This window comes from Nerophis ophidion, linkage group LG14 (genome assembly GCF_033978795.1).
Source record: "Nerophis ophidion isolate RoL-2023_Sa linkage group LG14, RoL_Noph_v1.0, whole genome shotgun sequence".
NCBI lineage: Eukaryota > Metazoa > Chordata > Actinopteri > Syngnathiformes > Syngnathidae > Nerophis > Nerophis ophidion.
The window spans coordinates 14,305,012-14,323,049 of record NC_084624.1 but is presented as its reverse complement, the minus strand read 5'-3'; the positions used below and the strand labels follow the sequence as shown (position 1 = coordinate 14,323,049).

The 18,038-nt window shown below is 40.1% G+C and overlaps 1 protein-coding gene across 3 annotated transcripts in view; it reads left to right on the top strand.

The window, feature by feature from the left end:
• chka (choline kinase alpha) overlaps nucleotides 1-18,038 on the top strand; it is a 113,963-nt gene that overhangs the window by 68,543 nt on the left and 27,382 nt on the right. For all 3 annotated transcript variants that reach the window (XM_061919904.1, XM_061919903.1, XM_061919905.1), the window contains 3 exons: nucleotides 12,488-12,592; nucleotides 12,855-12,913; nucleotides 12,988-13,075. In XM_061919904.1, coding sequence (XP_061775888.1) covers nucleotides 12,488-12,592; nucleotides 12,855-12,913; nucleotides 12,988-13,075 — 252 coding nt within the window. The remainder of the gene's footprint in view (nucleotides 1-12,487; nucleotides 12,593-12,854; nucleotides 12,914-12,987; nucleotides 13,076-18,038) is intronic.

Genomic DNA, 18,038 nt, shown 5'->3' with positions numbered 1-18,038 from the left:
ATTCCAGAGTACTGGAGCCCGAAATGAAAACGCTCTATAGCCCGCAGACTTTTTTTGGGGCTCTGGGAATAACTAATAAGCCGAAGTTCTTTGCCGGGGCATATGGTACAAAACAATCGGCAAGATAGAATGGAGCTAGACCGTGTAGTATTTTGTACGTAAGTAGTAAAACCTTAAAGTCACATCATAAGTGCAGGTGAGCCAGTATAGGCGTAATATGATCAAACTTTCTTGTTCTTGTCAAAAGTCTAGCAACCGCATTTTGTACCAACTGTAATCTTTTAATGCGAGACATACAGAGACCCGAAAATAATACGTTACAATAATCGAAACGAGACATAACGAACGCATGAATAATGATCTCAGCGTCGCTAGTGGACAAAATGGAACGCATTTTACCGATATAACGAAGATGAAAGAAGGCCGTTTTAGTAACACTAAAACCCACACTGGCTATCGTTCGGCACTGCAGCCCGACTTTGCTTTGAAAAGTAAAAGGTAGGAATACACCTTTATGACATTTGCATATTAGACATTAGATGTGCATCACTTAACAACACTAATCAGTGTTTCCTCCAGAATATCTGTTAGTTAAGGTGGTGCCTCTCCAGGGGGAAGGAGGCGTGGTTGGGTGGACGGTGCTGAGTAGGTGTAAGGAACAGTGAAATTTGGCCTGTCGCCACCATCACGTCTCCATCTCAAGTAGGCCGGCTTCGTCGCGTGAAGAAGCCTACAATTTTTTGTTGTGTTCTCCGCTTCGTATGCTAAATGGCAATATATGAATACGCACTGCTGATTGGCTGGTGCAACCAATCAGATGGGTGTGTGGGTGGGACAATGCCGGGTGCTGAAGAAACGTACTTGCAGAGGCAGAACTAAGCGGAGCAGCTTGTTAAGACTTTAGATTAGCACAGACCTGGGCAAATTAAGGCCCGGGGGCCACACGCGGCCCGTTAAGCTTTTCAACTTGGCCCGCCGGACATTCCCAAATAATTTTTTTAAATCTTTAAGATAGGAACTGTAGCTGCCACTATGATGTGCACTGATGTTTTCTAATGACCCTAAATCTTCAACGGCACTAAGTCTTTACATGCTCGGAATCTGCATAAATTACAAGTTTCTATGGTCATATAATTAGTTACTACGGTCTTTTAATTAGTTACTATGGTAATCTAAGTCACAGCAGCTAGGACAAGGCGCCAGGCAGTGTGGGCGGAAGCGTTTCCACAGACGTGGAAGGAGATTTTCACAACAAAGTTCTAAAGCTTAGTGATCTATCAGATATATCATATTGTAGGCGGGTTTATTTTGTACCCTTCACATTCATATTTTACTGTTTGTTGGATTTTTGTTGCGTTTCACTTGATTGTAAAATATGTCGATCGAAAGGGGGTGTTACATTCATATTTTGTCAATATTCAGTGTTTTTTTCTTCATAGAAAAATTTTAAATTCCATTACGTTTTTTCATGCGCTCTGTCATAACGGTTTTTAGCATTCAATTTGACATTATTGTGAGGTTTTGTATTAGTGTTCATAAAAATAGATATACCGGCCCCCAGACACTTTTTTTTCCTAAATGTGGCCCCCGAGTCAAAATAATTGCCCAGGCCTGGTTTAGCACCAAATGATAATATAAATACATGTAATAAAGTCAAATACAAATAAGGCAACAAGAGATGTATCCTACACTTTTCTTTTGTAAAGTAAATCTGAACAGGCAATATGGGCATCTACATCAACTATGATTTGCCCGAGAAGCTGGACAGGACGAAAAAATAAAATACAATTAAAAAAAAAAAAAAAAAAAAAAAAAAAATATATATATATATATATATATTTTAATTTTTTTTATTTTTTATTATTATTATTTTTTTTTAAGACGTTAGTTTAGGCCAGGAGTCGACAACCCGAAATGTTGAAAGAGCCATTTTGGACCAAAAATACTAAAAAGTAATCTGTCGTTAGCCGCAAATTATTAAAAGACTCACCTTTGTTCAGTCACGTACAGTATAAAATGTTTGGTGGACAAAATGAGACAAAGGAGAAGTGGCATAAAACACGTATTTCTGTAGCAAGGCCGGAGAAAGTTGTACATGTAAAACAAACTGTTGAGTCAAGGTCCACACAATGTTATGTTCGAGGGCCGCTGAAATTAATAGGAAAACGGCGCTCGCCAAACACTCTCATAAGTGAAGCATGAACACAAACATATTCAAAAGTGGGCTTTCTAATAATTAATAAGCTTTTTTTTGGTGTTTGTCCTCCTACAGAAACCATATAACAACACCCCATTTTATTTCCATTTCGATACATTTTTGAAAAAGCTCCATGGAGCCACCAGGGCGCCGCTCAAGAGCCACACGTGGCTCTAGAGCCGCGGTTGCTTGCCCCCGGTGGCCCTTTGTTGTTAAGGCGGCCGAAACCCTGCTAATTGTACCTTGCCAGTAACAGAAACACCCTTAAAGGGGAGCATTATCACAATTTCAAAAGGGTTAAAAAAAACAATAAAAATCAGTTCCCAGTGGCTTGTTTTATTTTTCGAAGTTTTATTCAAAATTTTACATCTCCCGGGATATCCCTAAAACAAGCTTTAAAGTGCTTGATTTTAGCTGTTTGCGATGCGACTGTCCATTTCCCTGTGACGTCATACAGTGCTGCCAATGTAAACAAATGGCGAATAGCACAGCAAGATATAGCGACATTAGCTCGGATTCAGACTCGGATTTCAGCGGCTTAAGCGATTCAACAGATTACGCATGTATTGAAACAGATGGTTGGAGTATGGAGGCAGATAGCGAAAACGAAATTGAAGAAGAAACTGAAGCTATTGACTGAATAGCTATTGACGCTATTCGGCCATAACATGGGTGTACCTAATGAAATGGCCCATAGCATGGCTGCCTTATTAGCATCGCCGGTAAAATGTGCGGACCAAACGATCAGGACTTTCGCATCTTGTGACACTGGAGCAACTTAAATCCGTCGATTGGTAAGTGTTTGTTTCACATTAAATGTGGGTATCTAGTTTCTAATGTACATACAGCTAGCGTAAATAGCATGTTAGCATCGATTAGCGTAGCATGTTAGCACCGGTTCACTGGCAGTCACGCCGTGACCAAATATGTCTGATTAGCACATAAGTCAATAACATCAACAAAACTCACCTTTGTGATTTCGTTGACTTTATCGTTGCAACTGCATCTGCAGGTTATCCATACATCTCTGTGCCATGTCTGTTTTAGCATCGCCGGTCAAATGTGAAGACACTTTGGTACATTCAATGGGGTCTGGCGGCAGATTTCTTCCCAGTGGTGCAACTTGAATCCCTCCCTGTTAGTGTTGTTACACCCTCCGACAACACACCGACGAGGCATGATGTCTCCAAGGTTCCAAAAAATAGTCGAAAAAACCGGAAAATAACAGAGCTGAGACCCCGTGTTTGTAATGTGAAAATGAAAATGGCGGGTGTCTTACCTCGGTGACGTCACGTTCTGACGTCATCGCTACAAGACCGATAAACAGAAAGGCGTTTAATTTGCCAAAATTCACCCATTTAGAGTTCGGAAATTGGTTAAAACAATGCATGGTCTTTTTTCTGCACCATCAAGGTATATATTGACGCTTACATAGGTCTGGTGATAATGTTCCCCTTTAAAAGTGTTTATTTTTGACACTGTGATGCATCGAGACAGCTTGCTCTTCTCGCTTTAAATTTCATCCAGTAGTTTTCCTATTCTGCACTCTCATTTTGCAAAATTGTCCAACACAGTACAACATGACATAACCAATAAATATCGATCCCATGTCTTTATTTGTAAGCTCGGAGACAACCGGAAAACCGTGTCGATGTCAACTTGAAACCAACTAAGTTTGTCTAGCGGCTGTTTACAATGTTAACGTTGCACAACTATTGTCATTGTGTACGGACAAAGTCCACTGCCCTGCTCCAGTTTTCTCCCCGGAAAGTTCCAAAAAGGGTATTTTTTTTATTTTTTATGACGCCTTGCCAGGTTGCGCACTACAAATAGTATATTATGTGTTGCGGCGTGACTGATGTTGGACTTTAAAAGGTCAAACAACCTTTCCAGCAAGCGAGAGATGAACTTTGATGCAACTCTATCTGCATGAAATACTCTGTTTACAGTAGGACTTAAAGGGGAACATTATCAGCAGACCTATGTAAGCGTCAATATATACCTTGATGTTGCAGGAAAAAGACCATATGTTTGTTTTAACCGATTTCCGAACTCTAAAAGGGTGAGTTTGGCGATTAAAACGCCTTTCAATTGTTCGCTGTCGGAGCAATGACCTTTCACCCGTGACGTCACAATGGGAAGCAATCCGCCATTTTCTCAAACACATTACACACACAAGTCAAATCAGCTCTGTTATTTTCCGTTTTTTCGACTGTTTTCCCGTACCTTGGAGACATTATGCCTTGTCGGTGTGTTGCCAGTTGACTTACGTTGAGTGTGCTAATCAGACATATTTTCTCACGGCATGACTGGAAGCTAATCGATGCTAATATGCTATTTAGGCTAGCTTTATGTACATATTGCATCATTATGCCTCATTTGTAGCTATATTTGCATCCAGCCTTTCCCTCCACCCACATTTAATGCCAAACAAACACATACCAATCGACGGATTCAAGTTGCACCGGTGGTCAAAAGATGCGAAAGTTCCTCGTTTGTTCTGCACACCTTACCGACGATAGCAATGCTACGACAGAGATGGCACAGAGATGTGTGGATATCCTGCGACACTCAAAGCAGATGCATTTCCAACGATAAAGTCAACGAAATCACAAAGGTGAGTTTTGTTGATGTTATTGACTTATGTGCTAATCAGACATATTTGCTCACGTCATGACTGGAAGCTAATCAATGCTAACATGCTATTTAGGCTAGCTGTATGTACATATTGCATCATTATGCCTCATTTGTAGCTATATTTGCATCCAGCCTTTCCCTCCACCCACATTTAATGCCAAACAAACACATACCAATCATTGGTTAGAAGGCGATCGCCGAATTCGTTCTTGCTTCCTCTCGTGTTGCTGTCTGTCTTGATATGGCTCAATAGCTTCAGTTTCTTCTTCAATTTCGTTTTTGCTATCTGCCTCCACCCTCCAACCATCCGTTTCAATACATGCGTAATCGGTTGAATCCGAGTCTGAATCCGAGCTAGTATGCTACACCTTTCTGTGCTATCCGCCATGTTTTTTTCTGTTGGCTTCACACAGTGACGTCACAGGACAATAGACGGGTGGCTATAACGACGGTTAAAATCAGGCACTTTGAAGCAGTTTTTCGGGATATTGCGTGATGGGTAACATTTTGAGAAAAACTTCGAAATATAAAATAAGCCACTGGGAACTGATTTTTATTGGTTTTAACCCTTCAGAAATTGTGATAATGTTCCCCTTTAAGAAACTGCAATATGATACTATACCTAACACCAGTTAGGGGGAACACCTGATTCTTAATTGTTTTAATTAATTCACGACTTAATTTATTTTTTTAAGCATTTATTTCATGAACATGTCCATCATTGCTCTTATGAATTTATCAGTCAAACTCAGCCTTCAAACTCAGTGGGCGAATCCTAAACATGTTTAGACATATGGCACTTCCGCTGGTCTGTGGAACCTTTTTACCAGAGAATCGAAGGCGTACTGAAAGTGCGGATTTAACACAAGACAACAACAAAAAACTAAAAATTCCTACTTTAATTGACACATGTTCTGGATCAGCAAGTCTTGCTTCCATGTACTCCACAAGTCTAAAATATATATCACCAACTCTCCAAAAAGTACAAAAACATCCTGCTAAGCCGTCATGTCTTCCAAAAGTTCCAAAGCAATCAGACCAGATTCCGGTTCGACTTTGATAGCGGAGTTTCGCAGATAAAATACATTCATGAAGCGCTGACACACATTTATAAAAACAAGTACCGTATTTTTCGGACTATAAGCCGCAGTTTTTTTCATAGTTTGGTCGGGGGAGCGATTTATGTGTAAAATGATTAACACATTACTGTAAAATATCAAATCATATTACTTAGCTCATTCACGTAAGAGACTAGACGTATAAGATTTTATTGCATTTAGCAATTAAGAGTGACAGATTGTTTGGTAAACGTATAGCATGTTTTATATGTTATAGTTATTTGCAGAGGTGGGTAGAGTATCCAGAAATTGTACTCAAGTAAGAGTACTGTTACTTTAGAGATTTATTACTCAAGTAAAAGTAAGGAGTAGTCACTCAAATATTTACTTGAGTAAAAGTAAAAAGTATGTTGTGAAAAAACTACTCAAGTACTGAGTAACTGATGGCAACAAATAATGCACAAAAACATAAAAATAGCAATGAGCAAATTCAGAGCCAGGAATATCTCTTAAGCAACTAAAACAATAATATATATTAAATAATAGTACATTAAAATAAAAAAAAATAAGGCACATTGAGCCACAATAACTTAATAGCACCATAGGCTCAGTAGGCATTGATTGATTGATCGATTGATTGATTAAAACTTGTAATGGTAGATTGTACAGTACAGTACATATTCCGTACAATTGACCACTAAATGGTAACACCCCAATAAGTTTTTCAACGTTTATCAATTACCTAATAAATGACCAAGTCGAGGTGATCTACCTCATATATACATATACATACACACACATATCATATATACACACATATATACAGTATATAATTTATATTTATTTATTTTGGCGTTTTTGTTGACACATTAAAGGTGTTTTAATGAATATACATGCATGTTTAACACATAGATTCCTATCTTTCATGAAGACAAGAATATAAGTTGGTGTATTACCTGATTCTGATGTCTTGCATTGATTGGAATCAGACGTCCACGTTTTCAAATGGAGGAGAAAAAAAGTTCCTCTTTTCTGTACAATACCACATGAAAGTCGTTTTTTTTTGGGGGGGCATTTTATTTGTCCAACTTCCATATTCGTTTTTATACACTTTACAAGAAACAAATTGGCGGCAAACGCCGTAGCTTGCTAGCTTGTTTGCCCTGGCTTTCGGAGACTCTTATTTTGTTAGCGCAGGCGCAATGGAGCGGCACTTTTATTGTGAAGACAGGAACTGTGCGATCAGCCTTTAGGCTTTTGACGGGAAGTACGGTTTAAATAAAAAGTGTCTTTTTTCCTTTACACTTTTGATTGATTGGTTGAAACTTTTATTATTAGATTGCACAGTACAGTACATATTCCGTACAATTGACCACTAAATGGTAACACCCCAATAAGTTTTTCAACTTAAGTCGGGTCAGGTGACTGCCTGGCTCTGTTTGATTGGTCTAGCGTCACCAGTGACTGCATGTGATTGGTGAAACGCAGGCATGTGTAGATCCTACTTTGAAGCTCTGTCATTAACCAAAACAAACATTAATAGATCGATAAACAAAAGTAGCGAGTAGGGAGCTGAATGTAGATAAATGGAGCGGAGTAAAAGTAGCGTTTCTTCTCTATAAATATACTCAAGTAAAAGTATGTTGCAGAAAAACTACTCGTAGAAGTACAATTTATCCAAAAAGTTACTCAAGTAAATGTAACGGAGTAAATGTAGCACGTTACTACCCACCTCTGGTTATTTCAATGACTCTTACCATAATATGTTACATTAACATACAAGGCACCTTCTCAGTTGGTTATTTATGCGTCATATAACGTACACTTATTCAGCCTGTTGTTCACTATTCTTTATTTATTTTAAATTGCCTTTCAAATGTCTATTTTTGGTGTTGGGTTTTATCAAACAAATGTCCTCTAAAATGCGACTTATATATGGTTTTTTCCTTTTTATTGTGCATTTTCGGCAGGTGCGACTTATGCTCCGGAGCAACTTATATTCCGAAAAATACGGTAATTAAATCATGACATAAAACATTAAAACATGAAGGGCCAGGGGAAGGAGCAGGAATTGAACCCAAGTCCATGGCGGTACGAATGTCTAGTTTTGAGTACCGTATTTTCCGCACTAAAAGGCGCACCGGATTATAAGGCCCACCTTCAATGAATGGCCTATTTTAAAACTTTGTTCATATATAAGGCACATAGAATAGACGCTACAGTAGAGGCTGAGGTTACGTTATGCATCCATTAGATCAGGGGTCTCAAACTCAAATTACCTGGGGGCCACTGGATGCAGAAACTGGGTGAGGCTGAGCCGCGAGAAAAGATTTTAAAAAATATATATTTTTAACTGTCTTTATTTTTATTTTAAATACAAAACACAATCAAATTATAAATGAACAAAATAAGAATAAAGTAAATAAATCAGTCATAGGTAATCAATCAATCAATCAATCAATGTTTACTTATATAACCCTAAATCACTAGTGTCTCAAAGGGCTGCACAAACCACAACACAAACCACTACGACATCCTCGGCAGGCCCACATAAGGGCAGGGAAAACTCACACCCAGTGGGACGTCGGTGACAATGATGACTATGAGAACCTTGGAGAGGAGGAAAGCAATGGATGTCGAGCGGGTCTAACATGATACTGTGAAAGTTCAATCCATAATGGATCCAACACAGCCGCGAGAGTCCAGTCCAAAGCGGATCCAACACAGCAGCGAGAGTCCCGTTCACAGCGGAGCCAGCAAGAAACCATCCCAAGCGGAGGCGGATCAGCAGCGCAGGGATGTCCCAAGCCGATACACAGGCGAGCGGTCCATCCTGGACCCGACCCTTGACGAGCGGTCCATCCTGGTTCCCGACTCAGGACAGCCGTTGGCCGATCCATGGCCAACGGATCGGACCGGACCCCCTCCACAAGGGAGAGTGGGACATAGGAGAAAAAGAAAAGAAACGGCAGATCAACTGGTCTAAAAAGGGGAGTCTATTTAAAGGCTAGAGTATACAAATGAGTTTTAAGGTGAGACTTAAATGCTTCTACTGAGGTAGCATCTCGAACTGTTACCGGGAGGGCATTCCAGAGTACTGGAGCCCGAAATGAAAACGCTCTATAGCCCGCAGACTTTTTTTGGGCTCTGGAAATCACTAATAAGCCGGAGTCCTTTGAACGCAGATTTCTTGCCGGGACATATGATACAATACAATCGGCAAGATAGGATGGAGCTAGACCGTGTAGTATTTTATACGTAAGTAGTAAAACCTTAAAGTCACATCTTAAGTGCACAGGAAGCCAGTGCAGGTGAGCCAGTACAGGCGTAATGTGATCAAACTTTCTTGTTCTTGTCAAAAGTCTAGCAGCCGCATTTTGTACCAACTGTAATCTTTTAATGCTAGACATGGGGAGACCCGAAAATAATACGTTACAGTAATCGAGGCGAGACGTAACAAACGCATGGATAACGATCTCAGCGTCTTTAGTGGACAGAATGGAGCGAATTTTAGCGATATTACGGAGATGAAAGAAGGCCGTTTTAGTAACGCTTTTAATGTGTGCCTCAAAGGAGAGAGTTGGGTCGAAGATAATACCCAGATTTTTTACCGAGTCGCCTTGTTGAATTGTTTGGTTGTCAAATGTTAAAGTTGTATTATTAAATAGAGGTCTGTGTCTAGCAGGACCGATAATCAGCATTTCCGTTTTTTTGGCGTTGAGTTGCAAAAAGTTAGCGGACATCCATTGTTTAATTTCATTAAGACACGCCTCCAGCTGACTACAATCCGGCGTGTTGGTCAGCTTTAGGGGCATGTAGAGTTGGGTGTCATCAGCATAACAGTGAAAGCTAACACCGTATTTGCGTATGATGTCACCTAGCGGCAGCATGTAGATGCTGAAGAGTGCAGGGCCAAGGACTGAACCCTGGGGAACTCCACACGTTACCTTAACGTAGTCCGAGGTCACATTGTTATGGGAGACACACTGCATCCTGTCAGTAAGATAAGAGTTAAACAGAGACAGGGCTAAGTCTGAGATACCAATTCGCGTTTTGATACGTTCTAATAAAATATTATGATCGACTGTATCGAAAGCAGCGCTAACATCAATAATAATGACAATAATAATTCGATTTCCCCAGTAAGCAACAATGTATATACAAATACTTACTGTGATGCTATGAGCTAGGGAATATAAGAACTACACTACCCAGCATGCAGCAGTAGTGACAAGCATGCGCGGTAGCCCCAGTTAAGGGCCTACTGAAACCCATTACTACCGACCACGCAGTCTGATAGTTTATATATCAATGATGAAATATTAACATTGCAACACATGCCAATACGGCCGGTTTAGTTTACTAAATTACAATTTTAAATTTCCCGCGGAGTTTCTTGTTGAAAACGTCGCGGAATGATGACGCGTGTTTGTGACGTCTCGGGTTGGAGGGGACATATTAGCCCAGCACCACACACGGCTAAAAGTCGTCTCTTTTCATCGCATAATTACACAGTAATTTGGACATCTGTGTTGCTGAAGCTTTTGCAATTTGTTCAATTAAATAATGGAGACGTCAAAGAAGAATGCTGTTGGTGGAAAGCGGTGGATTGCAGCTGCCTTTAGCACCGAAACACAGCTGATGTTTCTTTGTTTGTTGTGAAGCTTTAACACAGAGCGGTCAAGCAAACATGTTTCTCTACCTCAACCAGCAAGTTTTTGGATGGGAAAATTGTGATATTAAGTCGGCTCTTACCGGAGACTTCAGAGGATTATGCGACTTCCTCCTGCAGCTAAAAAGCCAGCTGTGATCTTGGCTCCTGCATTGGCTTCTCTAAGAGAAACTGGCATTCACCGCAGCAGTGTTAATTTTGACAACAAAATTTGATTTAGTTTTAGTCATAGTCTTTTGACTAAAATGTAATTTAGTTTTAGTCATAATTTAGTCATTTAAATTGTTTTAGTTTTAGTCTAGTTTTAGTTGACGAAATATCATAAGATTATAGTCGACGAAAACTACAGTAGATTAAAGGGTAATATGTGAACTTTCCCTTCAATTTCTGAAAGTCAAAGCAAAACAGCGGAAAAATCACCGATACAAGTCGTATTTTGATGAAAATCATGTCTCAAATTTAGCATTTCACGAGTAAGCCGTGTAATAAACGGGATAACGTCGAGTGAGTTGTATGTTTTGGAAAATGCTTACCTGTGTGCGAATTTCGGGTTGATTCGACTGTAAATGTCGCTTCAAGTTTGTCGTGTTTTTCCCGTAATCTTCGCGCTGCATTTCTTACACTGCGTCTTGTTATCTTTGACGTCAAATATAACATTTCCCCATATGTCCTCTCTCCTCTTCCTCCCCGCCGTTGACACGTTTACGTAACTTCCTTACCGCGTCGCTCTGATTGGTTCTCTTCCCAACTCCTCCCGCCTCTTCCTAACGAAATGAGTTCCGATTGGATCTCGTCTCTGGCAGACATTTTCGTCTCGTTTTTATTCGTTCACGAATATGTCAATACACCTCGTCATCGTCTTAGTCAACGTAAATTATTTTTCATTTAGCTATTGTCTCGTTTTAGTCAGAAAAAAAAGGTCATTGACGATAACCGGGGCGGTTTAGCTCGGTTGGTAGAGCGACCGTGCCAGCAACTTGAGGGTTGCAGGTTCGATTCCCGCCTCCGCCATCCCATTCAATGCCGTTGTGTCATTGGGCAAGATACTTTACCCACCTGCTCCCAGTGCCACCCACACTGGTTTAAATGTAACTTAGATATTGGGTTTCACTATGGAAAGCGCTTTGTGTCACTAGAGAAAAGCGCTATATAAATATAATTCACTTCACACTTCACTTCACAACTATGACGAAAATTTTTCGTCAACAAAATTAACACTGCACCGCAGCCATCCGACTTTCAGGTATGTCTTTACAATATCACTAAAACACTATTAAAACAATAAGCAGATAAGAGATCTTCCAGAAATATCCTAGTAAATTTGTCTAATTACATCTGAAACGGTCCCACTGCCGCCTGGAGCCGTCATTGTTTTTGTTTTTTTAATTCCTTTTTTTTTTGTGCTTCACTCTAACTTTCCTCATCCACGAATCTTTCATCCTCGCTCAAATTAATGGGGAAATTGTCGCTTCCTCGGTCCGAATAGCTCTCACTGCTGGTGGCTCACATTATAAACAATGTGAGGACGTGAGGAGCCCTCACACCAGTGACGTCACGCGCAGATCGTCTGTTACTTCCGGTAAAGGCAAGGCTTTTTTTATTAGCGACCAAAAGTTGCGAACTTTTATCGTCGGTGTTCTCTACTAAATCCTTTCAGCAAAAATATGGCAACATCGCGAAATGATCAAGTATGACACACGGAATGAACCTGCTATCCCCGTTTAAATAAGAAAATCTCCTTTCAGTAGGCCTTTAACTAACTGCAAATGAAAATGGGCTCCAAATACTGGTTATCGTCCTCTTTGACTACTAACAATTGGTATCGGTTTCGGCCCTGGAAAAACATTGGCCAATTTCTAATGTGCACTGACTGTGTGCATGATTTGATTAGTGCTCACACAATACTTCTGTGTTTACTATCAGGTATTTAGGCCAAGTCCTGAGGCTCAACTTCACCCGAGAGTCTCAACTGCGTCGCTTCAACCGCCTGCTGAGCTACAACCTGCTTCATGAGATGGATTGGCTGAAGTATGTTCTTGTACAAACTGTTCCAAAAATGGAGTTATGGAAGAAAACATACCTGTGTCTGTCTCACTGAAGCTTAAGAAAAAGAGCTGATGAAAGAAACCTGAAGAGAGTCATGATGTTAATTAACTGACGAGATTATTAATTGGCAATTACTGAACCAGTGCTAGTGTATAGTGTCATGTTTTCACAAATTTTCAGTAACTCTGTTACATATTGTATATAAAAATAACTTGAAACGTGTCTTATAAACTCTTTTGTTCAGGGCTCTGCTGGAGTCCACCAATTCTCCTGTGGTGTTCTGCCACAATGACTGCCAAGAAGGTAAACACATGTGCAAACTAATTCAATGTGTATTTTCTCAAGTGACTCCAATTGAACTCATTTGTTGTTGTCAGGAAACATCTTGCTGCTAAACTGCCGTCCGGAATCCGACAAACAGAAGCTGATGCTAATTGACTTTGAGTACAGCAGCTATAACTATAGGTATGTTCTGCACGCTCCCACCACACCAGTTAGTTCATTGTTGTTGGGAAAACATTGATGTAACCATACTTGCCAACCCTCCCGATTTTTCCAGGACACTCCCGAATTTCAGTGCACCTCCCGAAAATCTCTCGGGCAACCATTCTCCCGAATTTCTCACGATTTCCACACGGACAACAATATTGGGGGGGCGTGCCTTAAAGGGGAACATTATCAAAATTTCAAAAGGGTTAAAAACAATAAAAATCAGTTCCCAGTGGCTTGTTGTATTTTTAAAAAAAAAAATTCAAAATTTTACCGGTCCCGGAATATCCCTAGCTGAAATCCGAGTCTGAATCCGAGCTAATGTCGCTATATCTTGCTGTGCTATTCACCATTGTTTGTTTACATTGGCAGCACTGTGTGACGTCACAGGGAAATGGATAGTCGCATCGCAAATAGCGAAAATCAAGCACTTTAAAGCTTTTTTTAGGGATATTCCGGAGCCGGTAAAATTTTGAAAAAATTTTCAAAAAATACAACATGCCACTGGGAACTGATTTTTATTGTTTTTAACCCTTTTGAAATTGTGATAATGTTCCCCTTTAAAGTGCTTGATTTTCGCTATTTGCGATGCGACTATCCATTTCCCTGTGACGTCATACAGTGCTGTCAATGTAAACAAACAATGGCGAATAGCACAGCAAGATATAGCGACATTAGCTCGGATTCCGACTCGGATTTCAGCGGCTTAAGCAATTCAACAGATTACGCATGTATTGAAACGGATGGTTGGAGTATGAAAGTATTGAAGAAGAAACTGAAACTATTGAGCGAATAGGTATTGACGCTATTCATAGCCATAGCATGGCCGATTAGCTGCGTTAGCATCGCCGGTAAAATGTGCGGACCAAACGATCAGGACTTTCGCATCTTTTGACACTGGAGCAACTTAAATCCGTCGATTGGTAAGTGTTTTTTTCGCATTAAATGTGGGTGGAAGGAAATGTAATATAGTTGCAAATGCATCTGCAGGTTATCCATACATCTCTGTGCCATGTTTGCTTTAGCACCGCCGGTAAATAGCATGTTAGCATCGATTAGCTGGCAGTCAACATCAACAAAACTCACCTTTGTGAATTCGTTGACTTTATCGTTGCAAATGCATCTGTAGGTTATCCATACATCTCTGCCATGTCTGTCATCGCCGGTAAAATGTGGAGACACTTTGGCACATTCAATGGGGGTCTGGCGGCAGACACTTTTGCATCTTCGGGCCAGTGGTGCAACTTGAATCCCTTCCTGTTAGTGTTGTTACACCCTCCGACAACACACCGACGAGGCATGATGTCTCCAAAGTTCCAAAAAATAGTAGAAAAAATGGAAAATAACAGAGCTGAGACCCAATGTTTGCAATGTGTTGAAAATTAAAATGGCGGCCGTATTACCGTGGAGACGTCACGTTCTGACGTCATAGCAAAAAGAGCAATAAACAGAAAGGCGTTTAATTCGCAAAATTCACCCATTTAGAGTTCGGAAATCAGTTAAAAAAATATATGGTGGTTTTCTGCACCATCAAGGTATATATTGACGCTTACATAAGTCTGGTGATAATGTTCCCCTATAAAGGCACTGCCTTTAGCGTCCTCTACAACCTGTCGTCACGTCACGTCCGCTTTCCCTCCATACAAACTGCGTGCCGGCCTAGTCACATTATATATGCGGCTTTTGCACACACACTTAAGTGAATGCAAGGCATACTTGGTCAACAGCCACACAGGTCACACTGAAGGTGGCCGTATAAAAAACTTTAACATTGTTACAAATACGCGCCACACCAATCAAGAATGACCAACACATTTCGGGAGAACATCCGCACCGTAACACAACAGAACAAATACCCAGACCCCCTTGCAGCACTAACTAGGATTAATAGACTAAAAAGCTCCTTTGTCCCACACGCCGTTAGACTGTACAAATCCTCTTGAGGAGGGTGGGGGGGTACTAGAATGACAGGGGATGCAAAACAATAACAGTGCAATACTTTTTAATTTCATGGTCACTACTGTTTCTATTGTTCTATTCTTTTTTTACTGTTACATTTTTATTCTAATTGTTGCTTTTTACTTTTATTTTTATTATAACATTTTTCTATTATGTTTCCATTTACACCCCCATTATTTACTTTTAATTTTTTAATTCGATCTCAATTCTGTATACTGCAGCTGGAATTTTAATTTTCCTGAGGGAACTCTCCTGAAGGAATAAATGAAGTACTATCTATTTATCTATCTATCTATCTATCTATCTATCTATCTATCTATCTATCTAAACAATAAAAAAATAAAAAAAATAACAGTTTTATTTGGTCCAGGTTATCGGGGACTGTTATTACTGACGGACAGGTGTCGCTGTGTGACTACAGCCAGGCATGTAAGAAAACCCTCGTCTCCACGGCAACGTTTCTGTCGCTTTCACTCATTTGCCGCTTTTCCACTAACGCAGGGGTAGGCAATCCAGAACGTTGAAAGAGCCATTTTGGACCTGAATAACACAACGCTGTCAAGCGGCATTCATAAAAAACTTGCGGACCGAACTAACATTAAACTTTCATATTAAGGTGGGGGATGCAAAATAACGTCTTGCGGGCCGCAATTGGCCCACTTGCCGTGTGGCTGAGGCCCCTGATGTAACTCTTCCAGGAGGCTAAGTTATACACCTCCGCTACCATCATATATATATATATATATATATATATATATATATATATATATATATATATATATATATATATATATATATATATATATATATATGTATGTATATATGTATATATGTCTTGATTGGATTATCTAGAGAACAGTGCTCGATGCCGTGGTAGAGCGCAATATGTATGTGTGGGGAAAAAATCACAAGACTACTTCATCTCTACAGAACTGTTTCATGAGGGGTTCCCTCAATCATCAGGAGATTTTAATGGAAGCATTCACATACAATGGTTTATATAGGGCACAGAGTGGGTGGGTACAGGCAGGCGTAGGGTGTGTTGATTGGCTCACGTGTTACCTAGGAGGTGTTTCCGTCTGTGGCGGCATGTTGAAATGATTTCACTGCGCTTGTTGAGGGATGACAGATCTGGATGATATATAATAAACAGTTTCTCTTTTAAGCATAGGTTGCAACTGTTGTAAGGTGTGCTGGATGCAAGAATTTGCCATGTTATTGAATATTCAACATTATTGTCTTTGAGGTTCCAAATGTGCTTGCTGAGTTCTGTAGAATTCCGCAAAGTCTGGTTTCCAAAGGAGGCCTTGTGATTATTCCATCTGGTTTTAAACGCTCCTTCGGTTAATCCTACGTACGTGTCGAATGTGTTAATGTCCTTGCCTGTTACCTTTGCTTGGTAAACGACTGATGTTTGTAAGCACCCTCCGTTGAGAGGGCAATCAGGTTTCTTGCGACAGTTACATTCCTTATTGGTTTCAGAGTCGTTTAGTCTGGGGGTAGGCAGTCCTTTTGCAATTGCTTTGTTGTGGTTTGAAATGTGTGTGAATGCTTCCATTAAAATCTCCTGATGATTGAGGGAACCCCTCATGAAACAGTTCTGTAGAGATGAAGTAGTCTTGTGATTTTTCCCACACCTACATATATATATATATATATATATATATATATATATACAGCCCGGACCCCGCCCAAACATTTTTTAATTGTAATTTTGAAGAATTCCTCTAATGTGCATGAACTATTTCTGTTCAAACTAGTTTGAAATGTCACATGTGAAATGTTTAAATATTAACTGTCCGTTTACTGTACTGTGCCAACTGTACTACTATATGAGTACGTATTTTCTATTGTTTCATTGAAAATAAAACAGCCAAGTCCATTTGGCTGTCATCTGTTATAATTACAAGACATATTTGTATCAAAGTCAAGATTTTTTTTGTTCATGCTTGAATTAAGAAATTATTACTTTAAAAAAGTAGTTTTATACTCGTGTTGATGACACAACTTTGCAACATCTGGTATTCTAGTTTCAAGCATGTTTTACTCAATATAGGTCATAAAATGTCAGCAACAAGCTATAATATTTTACTGAGATCATTTAGGAGCAAAACACTTAAAACAAGTAAAACACTAACATAAAATCTGCTTAGTGAGAGGATTTATCTTATTAGACAGAAAAAAAAAGCAAATATCACCCTTATTTGAGATATTTAATCTTAGAATTTGCAGTGCAGTGATTAGGATGGCGGAAGTGGGGATCGAACCAGAAACCCTCAAGCTGCTGGTACGGGCCGCTCGCCCAACTGAGCCACGCCGACCCAAGCTCACCCGCCAGCTTGTGTCCTCACGGTCGCTGAACCGGACAGCGCAACATTATACACACAGATGTAACCTCGACTCTCCAGCAGCAAGAATGTAGATTGATAAGGCAAAGGAGCAGCAACAGCAGCTGGCTGCTCGCCTGGAAAAAATCGATGCATCCTCCCAGCGGTCATAACTCAAACGCCACTTGTTATGTAAGCACAGATTTGGCGACGTGGCGAGACCAAACAGACTTTGCAAATATAAAGATCTACGCTGCGTGCTTGCATAATAAGGAGGAGGCAACCGTCTTGTCCTTGAGTGGACAAAAACAATATTCTTGGGAACGCCGCACTATCTCAAACTGCTCTTTATCCCACACAAAGCTTTCCTTTTCTCCCACACTGCCTTGCCTTACACCCGCATCGAGGCCGCTTAAAAGTCCATGTAATCATACATACAGTATGTGAATGTACTGTACTATATATACACGCAGTCATACAGCAAAACTGCCAGTATTGCTTAGCCCTAAACTGTTCATTCAATATAATAATAATGTGTTGATGAAATAATTTTAAAAAAGATATCATCCATCCATCTCCTTCCGCTTATCCAAGGTCGGGTCGCGGGGGCAGCAGCCTAAGCAGGCAAGCCCAGACTTCCCTCTCCCCACCCA